Here is a 27,618-nt window from a genome sequence, read left to right on the forward strand (position 1 = left end):
TGGAAGAGCAGTCAGTGCTCTTAACTACTACTGATTCCTCTCTCCAGTCCCTGAAAAAAGAGATTTTTTAAAAATACAGTGTATTGCACCCCTCCATGGCCTCTGCATCAGCTCCTGCCTCCAGGATCCTGCTGCCGTGTTTGAGTTCCTGTCCTGACTTCCTTCAGTGATGGACAGTGATGTGGAAGTGTAAGCCTAATAAATCCTTCCCTCTCAAAAAAAAAAAAGATACAGTGTATGAGTTTCCAGACAGTAGTTGTAATTACTGAAGGTCAGGGTACCAACTGAGTACTTCGACATTGTTATGCTCACAGGTTTTTGATTTGGGAGAGTTTGTTATTCCTTTATCAGCTAAATATGGCTTTGGTGGTCAGTACATCGGCCCACCCAGAGCATCTTCCTGGGTCCCCACCATACACTGCTTCCTGAGTAACACCAAGGCAGGTTTTCCAGTAAGGGTATGTGTCTTTTATTTGCACATGGTAGCAACTAGCTTTTTTCTTTAAGAATTTTCTGAGAGAGAGAGAGAGAGAGAGAGAGAGAGAGAGAGAGAGAGAGAGTGTGTGTGTTTGCAGACATGCATATGAAGGTTGGAGGACAACTTGTAAGAGTTGGCTCTCTCTCTCTTTCCACCATTTGAGTCCTGGGATCAAATCCAGAAAATTAGGCTTGGTGGTACTGCGGGCCGCAGGAAAATGTATGCAATCCAGCTACTATCAGCTACTACTTGGAAAGGTCAAGGACTTTTCCGAAGGTCAAGCCATGGCTTAAGAAGTGTTGGTGGTATTTTAGCTTTTGTGTATATATTAGCTGATTCCTGCAGTGATTTTCTTCTTATGCTGCGTATGCTTCCAAGAACTAACAGTGCATTGGCCTGAAATTCTTCTCTAGCATCCTAGGCATAGCTTTGTTTCTTGTGCAACTGAAGCTCAGACCCTCCTTCCTCTCACAGCCCAAATGGCATTCCAGAGCAATGACTCAGAACAAACGGTTTTTTTGCATACCAGGTACAATATAGCTATTAGACAGGTTTCCTAGCTCTGAGCAGAGTTACCCCGCCCTGCCAGTATATGGCGGCATAGGAAAACAGAGGCAGTTTTATTTTAGTGACTTACAGACTCTTTTACCTAACCACCTGTAAGACTGTAGTTTGAGCACATTTATGATAGACTCATAATGTTTCACCTAACCACTTATTAGAATATATTTTGAGCACATAAATTCCCTTTCTGACTTTTTTTTTTTTTTTCTTTTTTTGGTTTTTCGAGACAGGGTTTCTCTGTGTAGCTTTGCGCCTTTCCTGGAACTCACTTGGTAGCCCAGGCTGGCCTCGAACTCACAGAGATCCGCCTGGCTCTGCCTCCCGAGTGCTGGGATTAAAGGCGTGCGCCACCATCGCCCGGCTCCCTTTCTGACTTTTTCCAGGCCTTATCTGACCCCATTTCCTCTATTCACTCCCCTTTGGGTTACAAATGAAGCTAGCTGTCTTGGCTCTTGTAGGGAGCTTGGAAGCCTTGCTTTGAATAGGTATGAGTCAGGTTGCTGGTAAGACTGGGACCAGGTCCAGAGAGGAAGGGGAAGGAACAAAGATAGAGAAAAAGGTTGAAGATGAGGACAGAGACGGAAAAGAGAGGACAGGAGGAGAAGGGACAGAGAGGAGCTAAGTATAAGAACAGGAAAGAAGCTATGTAGAGAGAAAACTAAAGAGTTTCATCATGTATATCATGTTCATCCAAGATTAGATTATTAGCTGGTCATAGATTCTTCCCAGGCCCTGGGAGCAGGCTATCAAGGGGCTCAGACTCCCTAGTGCTGGGATTACAGGTGTATGCCATGTTGTACCTTGGGTGCAAGACCCCCAAAGAGACCACCAGAGACACGAACTCACCGAGATGCAAAAGCAAGGTTTACTGAAGCAACATCCAACACAGCGGGTGGAGGAGGGTGGCCCAAGCACTCACTTGAAGGGGTTTATATAGGAAAGGTTTACATGCAGCTTGGGATTGGACAAGGGGGCTAGGGGTGAGGTAGTTCTTTGAAGTTACTGGCTGAACTATAAGCATGAGGTTACTGATGGCTAACAGAATTCAGGGTATCTACAGAGACATAAATTTTTACTCCCTATGTTCTGCTTTTGTTGAACCTAGGATATACACGTTCAGATTTATTATTGCAGGTCTACTCTTCTCTGACAAAAACAAAAACCTTTCCCCAAGATTAACTTTGGGGAGGTTCCCTTTTGGCAAGTTATATCTGATTAAATAAAAAGGCATGTGTTAATGGTATAAGTTAGTTTAAATTTGATGGTCATGCTGGTTGCTAATTAAGAGGTCTCTCTTGTTCAAATCGAACCTTTATTAATTTTGATGGTTTCCACAGCTTATCTTCTCCTGTAGAAACAAAAGCAAAACCTCATCCCCAATGTAACACATATCCTGGTTTCCATTCTGAGGTCAGCACATCCTTAAAGTATACAGGCTGATTTAATTCTGTAGTTTTTTCTATTATCCAATGTCTCTTTGCAGCTGTTGTACCTTTCTCATTAGCATTGAGAAAATTGAAAGTTTATATAGCACTATGCAGTCTATTTCTGGGGTTTTTTGTTACCCCTTTCTGTTTATTTAGCATATCCTTTAGAGTTCTGTTTGATCTTTCTATAACTGGTTGGCCTGTAGGATTATATGGTATATCTGTAATATGCTTTATATTGTAATAAGCAAAAAACTGTTTCATTTTAACAAAGACATATGCTGGGGCATTGTGGGGCATTTACTTACCAACCCCACACTTCCCCAGAGTTTTCTTGAGTGCGAGCAGCAGGAAATATTAGATAGAAGGATTTATATTGTGGAGATAAACAGATAGAAAATATAGGATAGCCTCAAAAGGGCCTGGAACCTTTTCCAACGGGCCCTGTCTCTGCCCCAGGGTATTTATAGAGACGCCAAGGGGTGGAGCAAAAGACCTCCTCCCCCAGCACAGCCAAGGACAGACCATCTCAGACACCTGCACTCAGGCCGGTGGTCCTAATCATCCTCTATGCGGACCTGCTGGGTAAAGTCATGAGGAACCTGAAAACAGGCTCCCACAGGTCCCCCTTTCTTAATATATAGAAAATAACTCATTAATAGCTTACAGCAATCTCCATAGCTGTTATACCTCCCAGTATGGGAGTAGAGGATGATAAAGATGGCATTTCTCTTTTGGATTTGGTCCAAGGTGATTACAGCAGTCTTTAGCTGCTGCATCAAGCCCTTTCTAAACCAAAAACTTAGTGCAATTGCAAACTTAAAGAATCCCTTAGCTTCATCATTATCATTAACAGGTTAACATTAATATTGCTATACATAGTCACAATTCTCCAATCTTACAACTCAAAGCAAACTCTTAACAGAACCATTTGAATTAACATATATGGTGCTATAGATAGTTAACAATTTTCTCCGTCTTACAACTTTAACTCTTAATCATTTGAATTTTCTTGCTAACAAAACATAGGAAAAACTTCTGATGTATTCACAAACTTAAATATTTCCTTAACTCCACAAAACCAGGGTGTATTAATATCAATAAATTAAACATAATTTCTGCGAACATACATTCAACCTTAATTCACTTATAACTCATCCTTTTCTTTATAATTTTTTAAAACAAACTCGAACCTAGTTAGAAGAAAACCCAAACTCATACAATTCCTACAAACCCATATTGAAAAGCGGTATCTAATTGAAAAAAGTATCTAACCATTAACACTTTGAAAACTTTTAGCAAAACATCCAAATGCAGTTTCTTAATAAAACTCTTTACACTTTAAAAATGGTCTCTTAGTATACTCTTAGTATACCCCATTTGCATTTTTTACTAACAAAATATGTTAATCCACTCAACAATTTTTTAAATTAAATAGACTAAGGAATATTAACTTCCTTTTCTTTATAATTTTTTAAGCAAATCTCAAGCCTAGTTAGAAAATCCAAACTTTTCTGTTTAAACAGTTCCATTTGTAACACAAAACCAGTTCCATAAGTAATTCCATTTTTTTTTTTTTTTTTTTTTTTTTTTTTTTTTTTCCGAGACAGGGTTTCTCTGTGTAGCTTTGTACCTTTCCTGGATCTCGCTCTGTAGACCAGGCTGGCCTTGAACTCACAAAGATCCGCCTGCCTCTGCCTCCCGAGTGCTGGGATTTAAGGCGTGCGCCACCACCGCCCGGCAAGTAATTCCATTTTTATATAAACAGTTCCACAAAATAATTGCATTTTTAACAGAACAATTCATGAATCACCAGCATATATGCATACACAAAACTGCAACTTGAGTCAAGGTAGAAACAATAAATTTCTTAATTTAAACAGTTCCATTTTAACACAATTCCAGAAAACAGTTCCTAGGTCATAACTAGAAGTAAACTCAAAATTGTCCCATTGCAATGAAATCTATTGTTCATTTCATTAAGTCCCAAAATTCAAATGATAAATTCTGGTATGAGCCTTCCAAATATGAAGAAATCCATAACAAAAATCTTTCTGTAGTTAACAATTTCAGTTCAACTTTTGCTCTCACAGAGATCTTTTTAGTTTCAGTAGTATTCTATAACTCACCGTTTTTGATGTTAGCTCAGGCTTTTCTGTATTATTTCAGCTAAAGATGGTGATACTGTCCAAAAATTTTTCAGCTAAGAATGAAGTTTCTTAAAGCAATGCTAGAAAGCTTAGATCAGATAAAAAGCTACCTATAAGAGCAAATAAACCACTTTAAAATCCTTAAAACAAGGAAAGCAGTTTCTACACTGAACGTTGTCTTAGATATGAAGAAACTTACGTGAAATTGAAAAAGTTCTCTGACAGAAAAGAAAGCTTTACTCCTGGATAGTTCTGTTCTGCCCTGGCTGGGCTCTTTCCCCAGACAGCGTTCTGACTCAGCAGCACAACTGCTTCAGACACAGTTCAGCTTTACTGTTTTCCCAGAAAGGTCCTTTCTCTGATAGGAAAGCTTTTCTCAGATTTCTTTTCGCAGCTGTGGCCCTATCAACCCGGGACTTGTAGGAAAGCAGACAACTGTGCCGTTCCCACCGGCTTTAGCTTTCTTTGTTCTTTATAGCAATCTTCCCCTGGGTCCTGCACCTTCCTGCCTCAGCTCTGTGCTCCAGGAAGTTTACAACTGCAGGAACCCTAGTATCCATGAAATGCCCTCCAACTCAGAGATGCTGGCCACTTGCCTCTGGGTTTTTGCTCAGAAGAGATATAATGCTTCAGGGGATCTTTGTGTTAGGAAGATTAGGAACACCTTTTCATAGCTCACTCAGAAACAAAACCCTTGATGCCTCAGCTTGGCTGTAACTGAAAAGCTTGGCTTTTTTGCTTTTCTCAGGTAAAGTTTCCTGCTCTATTGGGCTGGCTCTTTATGGCTCTTCACACACAAGCATTTCCCTCAGGGTACTATCTTGAAGAGACAGAGCTTAAAAGAGAGGCTTTTAGGAACTTGTCCCTGTCTCCTGCATTGCAGGGAGGATTTTTAAAGCTTGAAGGAGAGCTTAGAGAGGTTTTGCGGTTTTTTTTTTTTTTTCTTTAAGATGTATTATATATACAGCATTCTGCCTGCATGTGTCCCTGCAGGCCAGAAGAGGGCACCAGATCTCATTACAGGTGGTTGTGAGCCACCATGTGGTTGCTGGGAACTGAACTCATGACCTTTGGAAGGGCAGTCAGTGCTCTTAACCACTGAGCCATCTCTCCAGCCCCAGGTTTTGCTGTCTTAAGAGGTTTGTTGTTTTCCCTTAGAACTAATCACAGGTGGTCCCCATACTAGTATCTTCAGGTGATTCTAATTTTTGTCCTTCTGAGAAAGAAAGTTAAAGGCTTTAGTTTTTAAGTTTAAGAGAGCTTTTAGTTTGAGTAAGATTAAGGCTTTTTAGGATTTTTTCCGAATTTTTCAAGAAAAGCTTTAAGATTTTTTTCCCAAGAGAGAAAGACCAACTTTTCCCAAAGTTTCCCAACTTTAAACTTTTTGGTTTTTTTACACCCGCATTTTTGCCTCAGGAAGAAATCACTTTCTCCTGCCGCTTGGACTTACTTAGCATTTCAGCTGTCCCTAGGCCAAAAGCTTCCACAGGAAACTTTTTCTTCCCCATAAGCTCAAAGAAGAGCTTTTTTACTACCCATAAAGCTCAAAGTTTTTTTTCCCAGTTTGCATTCATAGCCCCCAAAGTTAGAAAATTGAAGAGTTTTTCTGTCTAGTTGTCTTACTTTTTTTCTACACGATCTTACACTTCTAAGTTTTTCCTATACTATATTACTACACTATACCTTATACTTATCACAGATAGAAATTGAGAAAGGGATAGAAGATAGAAAATTTTGACAGAAGAGAATTTTGCGCTGCAGCATCGGACATCCTTCCAGTCCGCTTTCCTTTTCTCTCGAGGATAAAACCCCTGTCCCTCAATAATATATATATTTCCATAACACTGGCAGGGCTGACTCATACTTTTGCCAAAAACTCTGTAATAAAACTATTATTTTCCTTTTTCTTTAGTCCCTATTACTTTGTCTTTAGTCCCTGTTCATTTGTCTTTGTCCTCCCCCCTCCTTTTTTTTCTTTAGTCCCTGTTCATGGTGCCATTCTGTGGGGCATTTACCCACTAACCCCACAATTACCCAGAGTTCCAGAGTTTTCTTGAGTGCCAGCAGCAGGAAATATTAGATAGAAGGATTTATATTGTGGAGATAAACAGATAGAAAATAAAGGATAACCTTAAGAGGGCCTGGAACCTTTTCCAACAGGCCCCGACTGTCTCTGCCCCAGGGTATTTATAGAGACACCAAGGGGTGGAGCAAAAGACCTTCTCCCCCAGCACAGCCAAGTGCAGACCATCTCAGACACCTGCACTCAGGCCGGTGGTCCTAATCATCCTCTATGTGGACCTGCTGGGTAAAGCCACAAGGAACCTGAAAATGGACTCCCACAGAGCATTGTCAGCTTTAATTTGTGCAGGTATACCCATGATGGCCATAACGTCTAGCAAATGAGTGATTGTAGAATCAGCTTTTTCAGAACTCAAAGTTCACAATTAAAATATCACCACAGCTCTCACTTGACTTAATGTCCCAGAGCTAAGCAGAGGCATTTCATTTCCAGTAGTAACTTTTAGATATAATCCTCAAAGACTAATAGGAGACCCAGAGACTCTTCACATCCTGGGGTGAAATTGTGACTGAAGCGAACATCCCATGAGGAAAACATGAATGAGTGTGGAGGCATACCATATTCATGGATCAAGAGATTGGTGGAGTGGAGATGTCCGTTCTCTCCAGGCTGGCCTGTGATTTAAGTAATTGGAATCATTTATTCATTTTTTTTTGAGACAAGGTCTCATTGTATAACCCAGCTTGGTGTCAAACTTGTGATCCCACTGCCTCAGCTTCTCAAATGTTGGAATTACAGGCTGGTACCCGTAGGCCTGGATATGGGCAAAATAATTCTAAAATTTACATGGGAAGGCAGAGAAACTAGGCTAGCCAAAACAATCTTAGAAAAAAAAAAATAATACAGTAAGAGAAATCCTAGGTCAGAGGTTCTCAACCTGTAGGTCCTGCATCTCAAATATTTTTATACAATTCATAACAGTAGCAAAATTATAGCAATGAAGTAATTTTATGGTCGGGTTCCCTACAACATGAGGAGCTGTATTGAAGAGTCCCAGCATGGGGAAGGCTGGGAATCACTGGTGCTGCAGGTGAATTTAAGACGTCCTAGAACAAAGCTGAAGGGATGAAATGTTCATCACAGCGATGAACAGAACAGAGTCCAGAAACACAGCAGAGGTCTGATGGTAACTCAGTGGAGGAAGCTGATCTTCAAAGGTGGTGTTAGAACCATTGGACAGCCATATGCAGGGGGACATTGACCTGGAGCTTCCTGCTACGGAGATGAATTCAAAAGAGGTCTCGGACGTAGACATAGAACTGTAAAATTTCTAGTGAATGCGAGGTTCTTGTGGCCTGGGCTACTCAAGGAGCTCTTGGATATGACTCACAGCACAAACCAGAAAAGGAAGAAATCAATAACGTTGAAATCATCAAAAATTTATGTTTATTCTACCAAAACCAATATGAGGTAAATGGAATGGCAAGCTACAGACTTGGGAAAGTATTTACAAATCATGTAGTCAACAAAGGACTGTACTGCAAAATATATAAAGCACTCTCAGAACTCTGTTGGTACACAGTGCAGATCAAAAGGAGGCATAAATGAAATGCTTGCCAGAGAGGACCTGTGGGTAGCAAGTGAACACTTGAAAAGATATTTAGTATCATTAAGTATTAGGGAAATGCAAATTACCCCACCAGATCAGGCATACTTTAGAGTCTCTGAAGTAAAGAACGGACAGATGATACCCAGTGCTGACCAGGTTAGGCAGGTGCTATTTCCTTTCCTTCCTTCCTTCCTTTCTTTTTTTTCAAGACAGGGTTTCTTGGTGTATCCCTGGTTATCCTGGATCTCGCTCTGTAGACCAGGCTGGCCTTGAACTCAGAGAGATCCGCCTGCCTCTGCCTCCCAAGTACTGAGATCAAAGGTGTGCACCACCACCGCCCGGCTGACAGATGCCATTCTTAAAAAGGCAAAATCACAAGATGTTGAACAGGCCAGTGTGCCAGGCCTGGGGTGGGTAGAGCAAACTCCCAATGGATGTGAAATGTCAGGCATTCTGTGTCCTGACCAGAGGTAGTAATACAGATATCTAGTGTATCAGCATGACTACACACCCAAAGAGATCAACTTCACTACGTGATCATTTAAAATAACACAGACTCCCACACCCTGCAACAGTGACTCCAGGGCACTAAGTACTGAACAAAAGCTTTGAAATAGATAGATGTGGTATAAAAGCAGAGGATATGTATGTCTATAAACTGACTTCTCACTATGTAAATAGCAGAAGGTGAAATTTGCCACAGAAGCTAGCTCTTTCCATATCTGGAGCAGCCAGCTGAAGTGGTTTTACATCTTTTTCTTTCGTTTCTTTTCCTTTTTTGCATTTTTTTGGGGGGGGGCAGGGTCTCTGTGTAGACCAGGCTGGCCGTGAACTTAGAAATCCACCTGCCTCTGCCTCTGCCTCCCAAGTGCTGGAATTAAAGGCATCTGCTACCACCACCCAGCTGTTTTACACTAGCATGTAAGAAATTGCATCTGGTGGTCGTAATTGTTTAATATTTCAATAAAACTTTCCAACTTTTTCAAAGTATTTTATGTTATGTGTATGAATGTTTTTTGCCTGCGTGTGTACCACATATAGGTCTGATGCCTGCCGTGTGGGTACTTGCTTTCTGGACCTTTGAGATAGCCTTTCAGTGGGTGTCTGTGTCTTTAATCTTATGCTCTAGGCTTCAGCTATATATGCAGGGTGCTTTGGGTAGCCTCAGGGCACACTGGCCACTGTCTACCTTAGCCAGGTCCTTCCGTCCACCCTCCCTAACTGCAGAATAGAGAATGTATAACTGAGGCCTCGCACAAGACCAAGTTCCCTGGCTGCCAGATAGGGTCTTCTCAAGTTTATTGCACATGAACATGAAGACATGGCTGATAAGCAACCCATCCCCAGTGACCATGGGGTCAGATAGTCCTGAGTCCTGCACTCACGAGGCCTCCCATTGTGCTGTTTCCTACTGCTGTGTCTTGCCTACTAATAAGTCCTACCTCCAAAAGGAAAGGAGAAGAGAAGGAAATAAAAGAAAATACAGGTGCTTAAGGGCCACCTCTAGGAACCTTGCAAAATTAGGAGTTTGGATGTTTGCCTGGCAGTGGTGGCACATGCCTTTCACCCCAGCACTCTGGAGGCAGATGCAGGCCTGATCTACAGGACGAGTTCCAGGACAGTCAGGGCTATACAGAGAAATCTTGTATTGGAAAAAAAAGAGAGAGAGAGAGAGAGAGAATTGGATGTTTAGGCCAAAACTTGGAGTGTGTGTGTGTGTGTGTGTGTGTGTATCTGCAGTTATTGTGCAAAACATCCTGTATGAGAGATGGAACCAGGGTGCAGTATGGGTACACTAGGCAGTGACCCCTCAGTCGGTGATCCCAGAAGACTTGGTGGACAAGAAAAAGGGTGTGCATGGTCCTTCAGGCCGCAGCTGGTGGAGAAGATGTGGGGGAGATGGGAAGGGACACAGGTGGAGGCCTCCATATCAGGAAGGATGACAGACTGACTTGCAGGCTAGAGTTCCCGAAGGCCAGGTCCCAGCTGCTTTCCTGAGAGCAGGTGTGGGAAGCTGTTTATAACACAGACGATCCAGGCTGCACCCAGGACGGGCATCGTGCCGCTGGGGCGGCGTTCTGCAGCTGGTTTCCTTCGTGCTGCTCAGTCAGGACCTTTGTGGGAGGCGTGTGGCCAAAGAGTCCTCTAAGATGGGCTTAGGCCTGTGCTGCACTAGCCCTTCCCGCCCTGTAGTGCAGCTCGCTCTCTCTGAGAAGCCATGCTGAGCTTTCCACTCGGGGATGCTGCCGTTTTAGGATTTCCATGGGAACCAGTTTGTGGATACACCACGAAAACAGGAAACCTTTTTTGTAAAAGTGTCTCTTCAGAGAAGCGCCATCTCCCAGACAAAACCATCTTGTGGGCCTTGGAGAAGCAGGTGCAATGGGATCTGGGGAAGATGGCGGGCTTTCACAGTTGCCTGGTGTTTCCCAGGAGCAGCAGCCAAGCTGGACGGATGACCTGCCACTGTGTCACCTCTCTGGAGTCGGTTCAGCTTCCAACCGTAGCTACGCTGCCGATGGTAAGGGCATCGAGAGCCACCCTCCGGAGGACAGCTGGCTCAAGTTCAGGTATGTGTGGCGGGTTGCTGTACCAGACAGAGAAAGTCAGTTCATGAGCAAGAAAAGATTCTGTCTTGCCACTACCGTGTACGAGGCTTGCCTCTGAAGTGGGGCCTGTGGGAAGTGACCACTACTGTGGTCCTTTCCATGTCTAGTTAAGCCAAGGGCCTGCTATGGGGTAGGGATGGAGTAGGCTGAGAGGGAGGATCAGCAAGCAGGTCATTTTCATAGTGAAATGATGGTCACCATGTGGGGCCTAGATGAATACCTGAAGCCTTTTCTGCCTTTAGTCCCTCCCCGATTCCGTCCCTTCTTTCCCATCACCTTCATGCCCCTGGTCTCAGCCCTCTTCCTGCCCCCCCCCCCCTCTGCTAGAAGTGAAAACAACTGCTTCCTGTATGGGGTCTTCAATGGCTATGATGGCAACCGGGTGACCAACTTCGTGGCCCAGAGGCTCTCTGCAGAGCTGCTGCTGGGTCAGCTCCACACTGAACACACTGAGGCGGATGTGCGGCGGGTCCTGCTGCAGGTAAGGGGGTTGGGCTGGCTGCTGGGGGCCTGGCTGACTGTGTGGCCTCTCTTCTCTGGAACTTGGGCCCTGCAGCTCTAAATGTGGACAGGGTGATTTGAAGATCACCTGCTTTTTCATCCCCTACCAAAGATCAATTCTGGGTGCAGTTGATAGAAGCAAGGGTTCCTTGCCCCCCAGGAGTCTAGGTCAGGCAGGGAGCAGCAGTTTTCCCATTGGTAGCAGGGCTGACTTGGGAGGAGGCATCACCTGGAGTGGAGAATGGAGGCCCTGTGGGGAGAAGGTCCTTACCAGTGACCTCTTTGCTTGGGATGTGGTTAGGGGCTCATTCTCCAGTGCTGACGGCATCCTGCATGTTCAGCAACTACCCCCACTCTGGTTCTGGCCTACACCTCACTGGCCAGGGCTGCGTTTCTTTTGTTGGTGTGCTGGGATTTCCTTCTACCCAGGAAGGCTTCTTGGCCTTTGAGAGATTGCCCCAGCCTTTCCCTGTTCTCCATGGCGTCAGGGCTCCAGGACTGGAGTTTGCGGAGGCTGTACCAGGGGGAGCTTTCTGCTTCCCCAGTGTCCGTCAGGTCCTGACCAAGGCCTCTTGAGCAGAGGTCTCCATGTCACTTCAGACGCATTGACCAAGCACTCCTCTGAGCCCGGTGCTGTGGGTAGGGTCTCTCGCTTCTCACGAACCCCGGCGTGCAGCGCTGGAGTTTACACATCCCGGGTCTTGAGCACAGGGCTTGGCCTTTGCGCCTGCCTCTCTGATTCCTTCGAAGGCTGCCTAGGTAGCACCTTCTCCCATCCCACAGCTAAAGGTCTTTGTCAAACAATGGACAGGAAGGCCCACATGTGAGGCAGAAATGATGTGTGCCACTCACCCGTCACATGGGATCTGCAATGAATGCTGTGGATCTGTTACTCTCCATAGGGACATCTTAGCAGGAGGTGATGGTATTGTTTGAGCCAGCCCTTGCCTTGCCCTGTGTCCCTTCAGGCCTTCGATGTGGTAGAGAGGAGCTTCCTGGAGTCCATCGATGATGCCTTGGCTGAGAAAGCCAGCCTCCAGTCCCAGCTGCCCGAGGTAATGGCCTGTCTGTACTGCTGGGTACCAGCACTAATCCTGTGTTGCTCCTCACCCACGGGCACAGAGGGCCTGCAGGAGGAGTCAGGAGGCAGCATCCTGGTGGGAGGCTGGGATGGCAGTGAGTGTATCCCTATGGGGACTCTTCTTGGCCAGCAGTGGGCAGCTTTTTTCCAAGGATCATCTTTGGATAGCAGAAATCGGTGGAAGGAAAGGCCTTTCTAGGTTCTGTTCTCTGGTTCAGTCCAGAGCCAGGGTCACCTTCAGGTTAAAGCACCAGTGGCCTTCCCAGGCCTCCCATAGGTGTCCAGCCTGGCTTTGTCTTTGCTGTTTGTCATCTGTCTGTCTTGGCTGCTCAGGGCCCTCACATGCTTTATCTTCAGGGAAAGAGAGGGTTGGTAAGGTGGTCCTCAGGCACCTGTGCCGCTCTGATCTCTCTTGATGGTGACTTACAGGGTGTGCCCCAACACCAGTTGCCACCTCAGTATCAGAAGATCCTTGAGAGACTCAAGACACTGGAGAGGGAGACATCAGGAGGGGCCATGGCCGTCGTGGCGGTCCTTCTCAACAACAAGCTCTACGTCGCCAATGTTGGTGAGCCACCACCCGCCCTGCACCCACCTGCCTTCTGGACGAGCATACCCTGAGCTTCCCAGGGCTGTTGGGCCTGTTCCCGCCTCACGCCGTTGTATGTGTCAATCCCAGATGGAAGTCGAGCAGAAGAGGCAGGGCAGGTGTCCTGGCTTCGGATGAATTGCATCCATTTTATTTTTGCTTTTAATTTATGTGTTGTATGAGTGTTTTGTCTACATGTGTGTCTGCGTACCACATGTGTGCCTGGTGCTTGTGGAGGCTAGAAGTAGGCATCTGATCCCCTGGAACTGGAGTTAAAGATGGTTGTGAGCCACCATGTGGGTCCTGGGAACAGAACTGCATCCTTTGGAAGAGCAGCCAGTGCTCTTAACTGCTGAGCCATCTCTGTGTGGGGTCTCTTCTGACAGGGCTAGCAGAGTAATGATCCAATCCCTGGGAGGCAAATTCAGTTCAACACGATTCAGTAGCCTGTTGTTGGTGCAGACTTAGAGCAGCATCTCTTAACCTAGGGGCAAACAACCCTTTCATGGGGATTGCCTAAGACCATCAGAAGACGAAGATATTTACATTATAACCCATAACAATAGCAGAATCAGTTATGAAGTAGCAATAAAATAATTTTGTGGTTGGGGCCATCACAACATGAGGAAGTGTATTAAAGAGTATCAGCATTAGGAAGGCTGAGAACCCCTGTGCTAGAATCTGACACCAGGCAGTTTATTTTAGGCATATTCAAGTACAGTACAGTTTGGAAAAATGTTTCCAAGTATAACTCAGTCCTGTGTGCACAGTAAAGTATAATTATATCAAAACTCTTTTCATTCCTTTTCTTTTTTCTCTTTCTTTTCTTTTTTCTTTTTTCTTTTTCTTTTTTTTTTTTGATATAGGGTCTCTCTTGGTTGTCCTGGAACTCACTATGTAGATCAGACTAGTCTTGAACTTACAGAGATCCCCTGCCTCTGCCTTCCAAGTGCTGGGATTAAAGGCATGTGCCACCACACCCGGTGAAACTTTTCCAAATACAAGTCACTTCTTCTATGAAAATGTGTTCTATAGATTGGCTACATTTGTTAAGGACCTAGGGAAGGATCTGGTGTGGTCTTGGGCATACAGATAGCTCAGAAGTCACCTAGGCTATTAACCACTTCAGTCAGGTCCTGTTTGTGGGAGCCTGGAGGAACCATGCATGACCTGGCCTTAAAGATAGCACAGAGGTCATCTAGGCTGTTAAGTACCTCTGTTTCCAGCTTTCTGGGTGGAAAACAGGTTGTGTATCTGTTCCTTTGAAGAGACAACCCTGCATGTCTAACATTCCTGATTTCCCTAGTGCTTATCTATGATTGCAAGAACCTCTATGCTCCCAACATCTCCTGCCCCATGGCTGCTGCTTTTGAAAGAAGTTACCTAGAGTGAAGACCTACTCTGCACTCTCAAAAACAGCAGGAAGTAGGGTGATGGGGACATTTGTATTTAAGGCCAGAGGAGGGGCCCTCAAGGGACCCAAGAACCTGTGTAGGATGCACACTGTAAGGGCTGTAAGAGACACCATGACCACAGCAACTCTTACAAAGGAACCACATTTAATTGGAGTGGCAACTTAGAGTTCAGAGGTTTAGTTCATTATCATTAATGCAGGGAGCATGGTAGCCTGCAGATAGACATGGTGCTGGCTGCATCTCGATCAGAAGGCAACAGAAAGTAGACTGTCTCACTGGGTGATATCTTGAGCTTATATGAGACCTCAAAGCCCATCTCCATAGTGACACACATCCTCCAACAAAACCACACCCCCCATTAGTGCCTTTCCCTTTGGGGGCCATTTTCTTTCAAACCACTATAAGGGCTCATGGCATCCCTGACTCACTTCCTCCCTTTTTTTTTTTTTTTTTTTTTTTTTTTTTTTAAAGATTTTATTTATTATGTATACAGTGTTCTGTGTGTACACTTGCACACCAGAAGAGGGCACCAGATCTCATTACAGATGGTGTGAGCCACCATGTGGTTGCTGGGAATTGAACTCAGGACCTCTGGAAGAACAGCCAGTGCTCTTAACCACTGAGCCATCTCTCCAGCCCCCTCCTTTTCTTTCTTTCTTTTTAAAATTATTTAAATTTATTTTATGTGCATTGGTGTGAAGCTGTCAGATTCCCTGGAACTGGAGTTACAGACAGTTGTGAGCTGCCATGTGGGTGCTGGGAATTGAACCCAGGTCCTCTGGAAGAGCAGCCAGTGCTCTTAACCGCTGAGCCATCTCTCCAGCTCCTCTTCCTCCTTTTCTTAAGATTTCCTTAGGGATCAACTTGCAGAATGTAAAACGGCTGGTAAATAGTAGTTAGTGAGCCGCCATGCCCCATTCCAGCCCCGACAGTTACTGTCCTGTGGCCAGTCTTGTTTCCTCCGGAGCCCCTTCTTCCCAAATGGTTTGAGAGCAACCACAGAGACTGTGCCATGATGACCTGAGGACTTGGTATGGGTCCCTAAGGACCAGTGTCTTAGTAAGCTCAGTCCTCTGAGCACACTGTAACATGTAGCCTGCTTCTGTCCTGACTCAGCTGCCCTTGCTTGGCGAATCGCCCCCGTGTCTCAGCCCCTTGGTGCGTGACGTCTGCTTGTCTCCCCTGGTGTGTCAGTGGGTCCCGTGTCTCCCTCGGCTCACTCTTGGTCAAACTGTGCTGCAGGTACCAACCGGGCCCTTCTGTGCAAATCCACGGTGGATGGGTTACAGGTGACACAGCTGAACGTGGACCACACCACGGAGAATGAGGATGAGCTCTTCCGCCTTTCACAGCTGGGTGAGTGGGGGAGGCGGGGCTCGGAGACCTGTGGGAACAGGGAGGTTAGGGACTGAGCGCGGGGACACTGCGTTGTCGCACTCTGTGGTGCCTGGGCATCCTTTACCTTTCCCTTTCTTTTGTCCTCATTCACCGTGTGTGTGGCTGTCTCGTCACCATCCCCTCCCACTCTTCACTGAGGGGAAACGGGCCTGTTGAGTTGTCCTCTCTTCGGTAGGTTTGGATGCAGGGAAGGTCAAGCAGGTGGGCATCATCTGTGGACAGGAGAGCACCAGGCGCATTGGGGATTACAAGGTCAAATACGGCTACACCGACATTGACCTGCTCAGGTAGGTGGTCACCCCTGCAGCTCCAGCCGTTTGTGAGGGCAGAGGAGCTGGGTAAAAACACCCCAGGCCACCGCGGCAGCGGGGGCGCTATGGGCTCAAGAAGACACTCTCTACCTCCAGAGAGCTGGGTGTGCAGTGGGCCCAGGCCAGCAGTCTGGCCCGTGAGCGAGGCCCACAGGGTCGAGGAGGGAACTGACCAAGTCCAGGGCAGCACAAGTGCCACAGAGCCTGGCGGGAGGGTCCAGTGACAGCGTGGTGTCAGCGTGAACAGGAACTGACAAGACCAAAGGGGTCTTAGTCCCTGTCTGTGACTTAGGCCAGGTAGATGGTCCTACCTGGTTAGCCTTTGCCGGGCCTGGTGTGCTCACTCCTTAGGCATGACCTCTTGTTCACCTCCTACCCAGACCCTCTAAGCTGGGTCCTGTCATTAACCCACAGGCATGTCCATGAGGGGAAACTGAGGCATGGAGACACTCAGGACCCTGGCCAGTCATGGTATTGGTGATGGGCCCAGGCAGCCTGAATTTGGTCCTTCGCTTCCGGCTAGCTGTGGTGGGGAACTTCTCACACGTGCCTGTGTGGTGCCACTCCAGCATTGTGTCACAGCCAGAAAATTTTTACTAGAGACTCCCTCAGCAAGGCCAGGCTTCCTGGCTAAGTTAACATTCCTTTTCCTCCCAGAATCTGAATGTCCAGTATTGGAAAGCTTTGCCCCTAGTTTGCAGGGTTCTGTTTACTTTATTGGGTAGGAGGTCTGTGACTTAAAACACTTCAGAAAGGATGCGTGCAGCCTTCCATCCCAAGCCAGACCCACCCCGCCCAGAGAGAGGATGCTCGTCCCTTGTGTATCCCGCCTCCAGATGTCTTAGCACACACACATGCACTGTGTGCTTCTGTGTGTCATGGGATTGAGGGCGCACCCCCAAGCTCTGCCCTCTGTCTTCTCTCTGAACCACTTTATTAACATCTGACTGACACGACACGGAGCAGCTCAGGGTGGTCAGGACAGGTCATGTGCCTCTGCTTCCATGAAGGCGTCTGTCCCTCCACACATGCACAGCTGCCTTGTAACAGACGCTGACTCCAGCAGACGGCTGTGTCAGCATCTACCTGAGCAACCCCGAGTAATGACACTGAGGATGTTCCCAGACTTCCCTCCTCTCAGTGTTTTCTCAAAAATGTCCTCACAGGACACATGTGCTAGAGTATTTGACACTATAATGACTGACACACATCTGCCACGGTATTATATGGAGTCTTAGTTGAAATAGACACTAAGCTTGGCAGAGTTCAAGTTATAGCGAGAGGATGGGCTTTTATTTGCTTTTAAATTTATTTTTATTTCAAAATAGCTCTTTCTAGTGACCCAGACTGAGATGACCCATGGTAGTGCCTATGTCGTGTTGGCTGTGACATCCTCCTCCTGTCACAGCTGCCCTGTACTGAGAACACAGGTATCCATGTCATCACCCAGCTGACAGACAGGCCTTTGAAAGATGACCTCCCAGCCAGGTGCCGTGGTGGTCCAGGTTTGTCATCCATCACTTGACAGGCAGAGGCAGGAACGTTAGGAGCCGGAAGTCATCCTTGGGTACATAATTGTAAATCAGCAAAGGCTACTCGAGACCTTATCAGTTAACACGTACACAAGTAACAGCCATCTTGATGCTCCGTTCCCACCCGCCCTGCCGCAGGCCAGGCTGTGGCTGTGGCAGGAAGCCCAGAGTGGAGCCCAGATCTGCCCTCTGACCTTTGTCTTCTTGCCCCTGGGCTTCACTTTAGGGGCTGCCTCAGGAGACGGCTCTGCTTTCCCTCTTAGCAAGTCAAAGGTTTTCTGTTCTGAGTGTAGACTCTTACCCTCAGCAGAAGCAGTGCCCCGGGGGCCTTCCCACACCAGCCCTCTCTCCACTCTCCCATAGTGCTGCCAAGTCCAAACCCATCATCGCGGAGCCGGAAATCCACGGCGCACAGCCTCTGGATGGCGTGACAGGCTTCCTGGTGCTGATGTCCGAGGGACTGTACAAGGCCCTGGAGGCGGCCCATGGACCCGGGCAGGCCAACCAGGTGAGCTGGGTAGGGCAAGCAAGTGGCGTGGAGCATAGCGGGCGGACCCATGGGCAGTGTGCTGGCGACCCCGAGCCCTGGTTCTCAAGGGCTGTCACCAGAGCCAGGGCCTGAAGCAAAAAGATGGGAACTATACTGCCCCCGGGCTTCAGGAAAGGAAAGAGTCAGAAAGGGCCTTGACAGGATTGAAGGGATGGCTCAGTGGTTAAGAGCGCTAGCTGTTCTTCCAGAGGTCCTGAGTTCAATTCCCAGCACCCACACAGTAGCCCACAACCATCTCTAGTGAGAGCTGATGCCCTCTTGTGGCACAAGATGTACATGCAGCTAGAGCACCCATACATAAAATAAATAAATAAACTGAAAAGAAAAGAAAAGGGCCACGGCCTGCTGCCCAGAATGCTGCCAGGCTTTGGTCTCATTTCCCTTCCCACCGGGCCTAGGGCTACCTTTCCCTGCCGCGTGACAGATTCTCCCTCTGGGGACTATGGGGAGCTCCAGAGTGAGAGGACAAAAGTACTCAGCCACTGGGAGCTCCTTATATCTCTACACCTTAGAGATCCAAGACAGACCGACAGTGGCCGTCAGAGAGACTTCCAGGGTCACACAGGACCTGTGTGTTCTGTGTACTGAACTCGGGGTCTTGAGGCTGCTTGGCAGGTACTCCACCTCTGAGTTACAGTCACAGCCCATTCTGGTTTTGTTTGGAGACAAGCCGTTGCCTAAGCTAGGCTTGAACTTACTTTGTAAACCAGACAGGCCTCAAACAGCATCCTCCTGCCCCAGCTCCTCAGGTAGCAAGGAATACAGGCCTGTGACACAATGCTGGGCTAGCATTGGAAGGGGAGCTGCCTGTACCTTAAGTTCAGATCTGCCCGCTCCTCTTTTCTTTGGTATGGTTCTTGTACGTGTAAGAAGGTAATCCTTTATCCTTCTCTGCTTTGCTTTCTTCTTTCTCCCTTCCTCCCTCCCTCCCTCCCTCCCTCCCTCCCTCCCTCCCTCCCTCCCTCCCTCCCTTCCTTCCTCCCTCCCTCCCTCCCTTCCTTCCTTCCTTCCTTCCTTTCTCCATTTTGAGATGGAATCTTGCTCTGTAGCCTAAGCTAGCTTGAAACTAATGGTGTAGTCCAGGCTGGCCTTAAATTTAGAAACCTCCTGCCTCTGCCTCCTGAGTGCTGGGGTTCACAGGTGTGTCCTGTGCCCTCAGTTGGCTTCCTCCGCTCACTAAAGCCTGACTGTCACCTCGTCCCTGTGTCCAGGGTTTCCTGCCCATTATATTTCACCCTTCATTCCAGCAGCCTGTAGCATAGAGGGCCAGTGGTGACTTCCTCACAGAGGAGGTCTAGGATCCTGTCTCAGGTGGTGTGGCTGGCCAGACACAGCCAAACCTCAGTGCCAGGTCCCTCCTCCCGACCCCACCCCCACCCTCAGGATGTGACAACCAGTCATCAGGCAGAGGACATGAATGTGTGCTTTTGGTCTTTTTGTTTGGTTTTGTTTGTTCATTTTTGTTTTTTGAGACAGGGTCTCACTATGTGTGGCCTGGAACTTGCAATGATCCCCATGTGTCTGCCTCTTGAGTGCTGGGGTACAAACATATATACCACATCTGCCAAGCTTTTGATCGGTCAGTGTGATTTTTTTTTTTCCTTTTTTTCTTTTGGTCTTCACAATAGATGCATTGAGAAGCATCTATTAGGTTCTAGAATACACCAGACAGAGGACTTCTTGGAGGGCAGTTCCTGACAAAATGCCTTGCACGTAGAATAGGTGTTTTCTCCGGGAAGATGGCATAATCTCAGCCTATGCCCTGCATCTCTTAGCAGTCCTCAGAGCGCCCTTGCATCCGTTAGGTTATGTAACCCCACTGAGGTGGATGTTACCCATTTAGAGGTGTGGAAGCCAGAAGAGAGATCACAGGCTCCCACACCTTTCTGCTCAGTGTGTTCCAGAAGGATTACCCTGAACAGCTTAAAAAGCTCAGATTACAGTTTAACTGGCAGAGACTTCCTTCACCTGCTAGGCTAGTGATCCCTAAGTCTCCTCCACTGGGCCCTGGAATTTTGGCCCCTTCCCCTGGGCCACCCTGCATTCCCCATCGAGTTCTCCCTCCACACCCCCCAGGAGATTGCAGCCATGATTGACACCGAATTTGCTAAGCAGACCTCCCTGGATGCCGTGGCCCAGGCTGTGGTAGACCGTGTGAAGCGTATCCACGGTGACACCTTTGCCAGTGGTGGGGAGCGTGCCAAGTTCTGCCCACGGCATGAGGACATGACCCTGCTGGTGAGGAACTTTGGCTACCCACTGGGTGAAATGAGCCAGCCTGCGCCGACCCCGGCCCCAGGTGTGTATGCCAGCTGCTGTGCAGACAGGAGCCCCCGCGGTGAGTCCTGGGCTGGAGGCAGTGCAGAGTGGGCGAGGGGAGCTCGCTGCTGGGAATGCAGGTGGAACCCGGGGCCTGGCCTCGCTCAGCACAGGCTGCCAGATGTAGAGACTCCGAGCTGCAAGTCCGTCCTGAGTCCTTTTGTCTGTACAGTGAGGATGATATCACTTGCCTGGGCCACCCCCAAAGTCTTGATCCATGAGCACACCGTGTACCATCACAGAGGCAGGTAGCAGAGGGGATAGTTGCCACCCTTGGTGGTGGAGTGCCCCTAGCCTGTGCCCTGCCAGCAGCACGGTCACTTCTCACCCTCTTTAGAACCCTAACAGGAAAGGGAAAGGCTCTAGCATGATGAGGTCAGGTGTGGGGACAGATGGTCCACCCCAGAACCTGGCACTGTGTCCGACCACTTTGGGCTGAGGAGACATTTCACTCTGTCCCTATTTCCTCTTTAGTCCTTGAATAAAGTTGCTTGGACAGAGGTCAGACCTTCTGTACTGGTCCTAAGGGCTACATTTCCTTCTGTTTTTAAACAAGCAAACCCTGGAGCTCCCGCCTCCGCATGGTTTTGCTCTCCCATGGACACCCGGGTTCCTGGAGTCCCTCTGGCCTGTTATCGCAACCATATTTTCATTGGGTCAGCCTCAACCAGAAACAGACTACCCTCTGGATGAAGGCATCTGTGCAAAGCCAGGCAGTCACCCTTTCATTAGGCCACGCAGCATGACCTTCCACGCCTGCCGCGATCCTCGGTGGGCTTCCCTGCTGGAGGGAGGTCCCACTGCCATTCAGGAACATCTACCCCAGGCCACCCCAAGAGTGGAGGGCCATGCTGGGGCGTTAGGTGCCTCTTAGCTCACGTAGCCCTTGTCACTTCAGAGCAGCCTCAAGCCTACTACCCTGCTTCCCTCCAGACTCATCTCCATTGCTCCTGCTCTCTCTCCTGCTGCAGGGGGCCGTGTGTACCCTGTTTCTGTGCCCTACTCAAGTGCCCAGAACACCAGCAAGACCAGTGTGACCCTCTCCCTCGTCATGCCCTCTCAGGGCCAGATGGTCAATGGCGCCCACAGTGCCCCTACCCTGGACGAAGCCACCCCCACCCTCACCAAGTAAGCCATGAACCTGGGGAGTCCTGGGGGCCTGGACGGAGATAGCTGCCCATCCAAGCCCTGGGGCCCGGCAGGGTGGGGTGAGGCAGGCCCTGAGGCCTGGGGACCCTGGAGGCTTGGACCTCTCTCTCCAGTTCCCCACAGGAGTCTCCTTAGACACAGGCAGGAAGGAGCTGTACATTAGTTCCAGTAGGTGTTAAAACTGGACCTGGGGCAGGTGGAGGTTTCGGACAGGGTAGGGAAGGAGGCCTGAGAAAGGAGCGAGGCAGCTGACGGATGGTGTTTTGGGCCGGCATTCATCCGTGGGCAGCTTCTCTGGTTTTCCTCCAGTTCGGGAGCTTGTAACATAGGGTCACTGGTTTCGTGCATCTCTAGTCGGGGAACATTGCCTGGCCTGTACTGGCTCCTCAGAGCTGCTGCTCTCTCCCCGATTACCATCCCTGTCAGCTGTCTAGTTTAAAGGGCACTGGGGATGGAGGCCACGGCCTGAGAGGAGGGGCAAAGCGCAGACCTGCCTGACAGGTCTGTGGTCCACCCGCCCCTTGATTTCTGACTGTGCACCCTGCCCCCACCCTGCCCCTCCAGGGGGATCTGGTTTCCACATTCCAGCCCTACATTGGTGGAATAATACAGCTGCCGCACCCAGCCCCTCTACATGGATAGAGCTTAGCCGGATGTGGCCAATTAGAAGGGCTGGCGGGGAGGGAGTGTCCTGTTTGCCTCTGCCTCTGCCTCTTCAGAGGGCCTCCCTTCTGCTGTTCCCGCAGCCACCTTTGTGGATGGGAGGGGCGGATAGACATCTGGGAACCATGGGTAGCCTCTCCTCCCCACCAGGCTTCCCCAGGAAACCACCAGCTGTGTCCACAAAGCTGGCCAGGCAAGAGTTCACTCTGTCCGACTCCCCGAGCTCATAGATCTCCTCCTCTCCGGGTTCGGAGCCTTATCCTGTCACCTAGGCCAGCCTTGAGCTGTCATCTAGAAAGCTGTGAAGAAAGGTGGGCACTGTGGGTGTACCGCAGTGAGCAGCAGTGCACTGGCGTGCATGGACTCCTGGGTTCAACCCCAGAGCACTCTTACCGTGGTGCTAAGGGTGCCCTGGAGACACTGGGCTGGAGAGATGGCTCAGTGGTGGAGAGCATCTGCTGCTCTCGCAGAGGACCTGAGTGCTTCCCAGCACCCGTATCGAGTGGCTCACAACCAACTGTAACTCCAATTCCAGTGGGTCAGATGCTGCCCTTCTGGCTTCTGTGGGCACCCCTCAACACATATAGAAAAGGGGAAAAAGTAGGTGCTTGAGGGCTGTTCATGGTGGATGCTAGTGATCCAGCACTTGGGGGAGTTAAAGAGGATCACGAGTTCCTGTCTGTAGAGCAAGACTCTCAAAACAAACAAAACAGTACACCTGCCCTTTTATCTCTCCCTAAGAACGTCTGGCCAGCTGGCTTTTATGAGATCTTTGTCAGAGAGGCACGTGGCTAAAGAACCACTCTTGTCACTAGGTTGGCGGTTGGGGTCCCTGCTGCAGCTACCCCAGACTGACCCTTCCCCTCTTCTTCTGCAGCCAGAGTCCCACTCTGACCCTCCAGTCCACCAACACACACACGCAGAGCAGCAGCTCCAGCTCCGATGGGGGCCTCTTCCGCTCCAGACCTGCCCACTCACTCCCACCTGGTGAGGACGGCCGGGTTGAGCCCTATGTGGACTTCGCTGAGTTTTACCGCCTCTGGAGTGTGGACCACGGCGAGCAGAGCGTGATGACCTCACCTTAGTCTGGCCTTAGAGCAGTATTGGCGCAACTTTGTGTAGGCACAGAAGGCTAGTGCCAAGGCGGGACAAGCTTCTTGGCCTTTGCAGGTGCCATGGAACCAGTGGGCAACGAGTCATTGACGTGCTGCAGGTTCTACACCGTGACTCTGGGCGGTGGTCTGAGTGCAGACTGCATTGCTGGTCTACACGGCAGCCGCAGGCCAGCCCACAGGCATCCTTAGACAGGGCCAAGTGTGGAAGCTGCAGGTGGCTGGCAAACCATCAAGAGTGCCTCCGACATGCTCAAAGAATAGCAAGAAGCTTTCCTGTGGACCCCAGCTGCCACAGGCCTGACAGACACTGCTCCCTCAAGACTGCACTCCCTGCCTCAACCTCCCCTGGGATAGCCCGGGACCTCTGCTAGTACCCCTTGCCTCTGGATGGCTACCCCCTTCCCCTCCTTCAGCCTGAACTCCTAGATCCAGAGTAGATCTGGATCAGTTGGATCCAGAGTTGGAGCGGGTGCCTGTCCCTGGTTGTCACTGGAAAAACTTAGGAAAGCCGGGGAAGCAGTGGGGCCTGGAAGAGCCACAGGAGAGCAGGACTGGGGAGGACCAGAGAGAGCTGGCCAAGGAATGTGAGTCCTGGGCTGCAGGACAGCCAGCTGGCAGCTGAGCTGACCCGGGGAGTCGGCTTCCCAACGGGGTGCAGGTGGTGAGGGCAGGCCAAGTCTGAAGCAGATGCCCGCTAGCCCTCCCCCCAGCTGGTACTGGGGAGACTGATGGGGAGTGCTGAGTGCGGTGACCTCCCGCCCGACTCTGGCCCTGCTGGAAGGAGAGTGGAAGGTGGCTGTGGGGGGAAGAAGCTGAGCCTTGCCCACCCAGAAAGGCCACTGGCACTGTGGATGGGACGGTGATTTTGGACATGAAGGGGAAAGATGGTGCCGCTCAGGCCCCGCGGTGGACCAGTTCACAGAACTTTCCTGCCTCCAGTCAGGAGGGCAACCACCTGGCTGCCTGCGGCATGGCCGTCCCCTGTGCTCGGAGGAGGAAGCAGGCCGTGGTGCTCCCTTGCCTGAGGCCTGCCATCAGGACGGAAGTCCAGGCTCGAATCTGTGACCTTGAAACTGTGGCGTTCTGCAGCCCCTTCTTTAGTGTGTGCCGCCGCTAGGCAGCGTCCAGTGTCTCCTGTTGGCAAAGGCCAGTTCAGAGCACTTCTCACTCCGATTCCATGTCTCTAAAGTGAGGCTGCTCCCCCAGTGCCGAGGAGAAGCTGGGGTTCCTTGGGGGGTGGGTAGAAGCGGAGGAGGAGGAAGAGGAGGAGGCCTTCTTTGCTCTTCTCCACTAGGAAGCCGCCTGCCCTGCAGGTGAGCAGGGTTCAGCTGATGCACAAAGACTTGGGACAAAGGAGAGTCTCTCCCAGGAAAGTGGTGCTGTTTGGTCTCTAGAAATAGAACCATGTTCCTAATTCAGTAAACTAAAGATGACGGTGTGACACTTGTCTGTCTCGTAACCTAAGCACCCCGGTGGCTGCTTTCTGGCTGCTTCCTGTTCCGCTCAGGAGGTTTGAGAACCAAGTCTACCACGCTGGTAAATGGCAGCGCCACATCACTGCCCCATCCACTGAGCCTGGGTTTTGCCACAGGCCCTGCTGTCTGAGCTAAGGAGGCCAGTGCTGCTGTTCTCCCCAGGGAGTGAGCCCAGGGATGGGGTGGGGTGTTTGGGTCACAGGTCAGGGGCCCTGCCCCCTCACCAGCTGGTTGGTTTTATTTGGCTTTATTTGGTTGAAGGATATCTTTAGCAAGCTTCTTCTCTCCCAAGGACTTTAGTCATCCTTCTCAGGATTGCCTGCCTGCAGGCTAAAAGGCTGCGTCTGCTCAGGAACAGAGCCAGGCTGTGTCCACTGCAATCACTGGGTCCCACATCCTCCCCTCTTAGCAGAGGGCTCTATTCGAGAAGCTTCCTATCAGAGTCTGCTCCCCTCCTCCTATCCGGCCCTGCCCTCAGGTGTCCTGAGGACTGCTGTGGCCCTCAGCACCCCGAGACATGCTGCCCAGGGCCAGCTTTGTCTCACAGGGCTGAGGCACTGTGCCATCGGACCCCGGCTTTGGTAACACTCTTCATGTGAACCTGTTTTCGTCCGGGGAAGCGTGTTCTTTCAGCCCCCAGGCTCCCTTTGTTGTGAGATGGCCTGGGGCAGACTGGAAGAGTCTGGGAGCCTTTGAACTTGAGGAGGAGCCCAGTGTTAAGACCAGAAAAACCTCAGCAGCGTCAAGGCCGGGTAGGCGAGTGGCCTATGCTGGTCTAGGGCTCTCTCCACCCCTGGTCTCCCCTTCCCTGAGGCTAGATCAGACAGAGATGCTCACACTCTGAGTACTCTGTACCTTTCACCCTCCCGTAACTCAGCCCTAGGCTACCTGAAACACCTGCCTGGCTCAGACCAGTTGGAGTCAGGGCCTCAGCGTTAGTGTCCTTGGGCCTAGTCAAGTCTCCAGGGTACCCTTGGGTATCGCCGGGCTTCTTGTGGCCAGGCATGGCTTCCGGCTCTCCCGCCAGGCTGAAGACTCTCTCAGATGCTCGTATTGACAGGGGTGGCAGACCTCCTGGAGGAGAGCCCACCCAGAGGATCCCACCCGCTGACTTCGAGGGGGAAACAACAATCTCTTGGTGCTCCGGACCCTCTAGTCACACAGGGCCCCACATAAATGCCAACTCCTGGGAGAGGCTCGCTCCACCCTCCTCTGCTACCCATTTAGCTTTCGTTCCGAAATTCACTGCCGTGCCTAGCCCTGAGGTCCATACCTAGAGTGTAGCGGTCCCTTACAGCAATTAAGCAACTAAGACAAATGAAGAGGCAGTTGTGTGACCTTGGGCAGGGCACTGGAAATGAATCTTAGTTTTTTATCCTCCAAATGAGGACAGGGACGGCTTCCCAATAGGATTGTCCAACCACCGTGGGCGGTCTTACAGTGAGATGTAAGTCCATGCCTGTCCTGCCATGCTACGTGGGCCAGGTCACAAGAGTGTCAGACAAGATCTACCAAGTACCAAACTCAAGACTATGTCTGGTGGTAACTCGGCCAGAGCCTCGCTGCGCAGGTGCTGGGCCAGTACCACCTGCAGTTTCATCCAGGGCCCCAGACGCAGGGCAGTGGCTTCTAAGCTCAAGTCCAGATGGACTCCTTTGGCCAGGCTCCCAAATCTTTCCTGTGACACAGGAATCTCACGATTCTTCCTTCTGGGTCCCTATTTGGAAACCAAACAAGAACACATCACTGCCAGCCTCCTTGCTCCCCGCCGCCCAGGCTCAGCCTGAGCATGCGCTTTGTTCCCACGCAAAGGTGACGCCAGCTCAGAGTACAGACAAGCTCTTGACATTTCCACAAGCCTGGGTGGCCTCATCGAGGACAGACTGCCTGGCAGCCAGCTTTGAGCACTATTGACCCTATGGGCTGGGTCCATTTCTGCCCTTGGAGACTGCCTGAGCTAGCTTTCTCTTTTACTGTCTTAGTCTGGAGGGGCCTGGGGCAGGAATGGACTTAAAACGTGTGTCTCTTTCCCCTACCCGACACGATGAAGCTCCTGCCTGGGTCGCTTCAGCCAGATCGCTCTGGTCCAACAGTGCTGAGCTCGAGAACCTTCCACGGCTCCGTCCTCTGCCTCCCAGCACCTGCTTTCTGAGTCCTTTGTCAGCCCGTTGGTCCCTCCCAGCTCTGAGTTCTGCTCCACATATCCTACTACCCTAGGACCAACTGGCAAAGTATTTAAGAAATGCCTGGTGATGGGGCTGGAGAGATGGCTCAGCAGTTAGGAACACCGGCTGCTCTTCTAGAAGACAGGTTCAGTTCCCATCACTCACATGGTAGGTCACAACCATCTGTATATCCAGTCCCCCAGGGAATCCAACATCCTTTTCTGGCTTCCTTGGATACCAGGCATGCACCTGATACACAGACAGGCATGCTGACAAAAACACCCATATATATATATAACTTTTTTTTTTTCAAGCCAGGCTTGATGGAACATGTCTTTAATACCAGAACTCAGGAGGCAGAGATAATCTCTCCTAGTTCGAGGTCAGCTTGGTGTACATAATGAGTTTCAAGACAAGGGTTATATAGACTCTGTCTCACCCCCCCAACAGCCCCCACCACATGTCAGGTGAAGACTGGAGGGATTGCTCAATATT

The 27,618-nt window shown here is 49.6% G+C and overlaps 1 protein-coding gene across 2 annotated transcripts in view; it reads left to right on the plus strand.

Moving 5' to 3' along the window:
• The window catches only part of Tab1 (TGF-beta activated kinase 1 (MAP3K7) binding protein 1), a 35,552-nt gene extending 10,630 nt beyond the window's left edge, over positions 1 to 24,922 (plus strand). Inside the window, exons 2-11 of one of the 2 annotated variants that reach the window (XM_037197677.1) lie at positions 10,685 to 10,821; positions 11,188 to 11,341; positions 12,330 to 12,416; positions 12,872 to 13,010; positions 15,689 to 15,802; positions 16,020 to 16,131; positions 18,051 to 18,195; positions 20,314 to 20,575; positions 21,528 to 21,684; positions 23,246 to 24,922. In XM_037197677.1, the coding sequence (XP_037053572.1) occupies positions 10,685 to 10,821; positions 11,188 to 11,341; positions 12,330 to 12,416; positions 12,872 to 13,010; positions 15,689 to 15,802; positions 16,020 to 16,131; positions 18,051 to 18,195; positions 20,314 to 20,575; positions 21,528 to 21,684; positions 23,246 to 23,453 (1,515 nt within the window). In that variant the 3' untranslated portion in view covers positions 23,454 to 24,922. The remainder of the gene's footprint in view (positions 1 to 10,684; positions 10,822 to 11,187; positions 11,342 to 12,329; positions 12,417 to 12,871; positions 13,011 to 15,688; positions 15,803 to 16,019; positions 16,132 to 18,050; positions 18,196 to 20,313; positions 20,576 to 21,527; positions 21,685 to 23,245) is intronic. The other variant, XM_028871174.2, reaches the window with a different exon arrangement.
• Positions 24,923 to 27,618: the final 2,696 nt, after the last annotated feature.

The sequence above is a fragment of the Peromyscus leucopus genome, chromosome 20 (assembly GCF_004664715.2).
Source record: "Peromyscus leucopus breed LL Stock chromosome 20, UCI_PerLeu_2.1, whole genome shotgun sequence".
NCBI lineage: Eukaryota > Metazoa > Chordata > Mammalia > Rodentia > Cricetidae > Peromyscus > Peromyscus leucopus.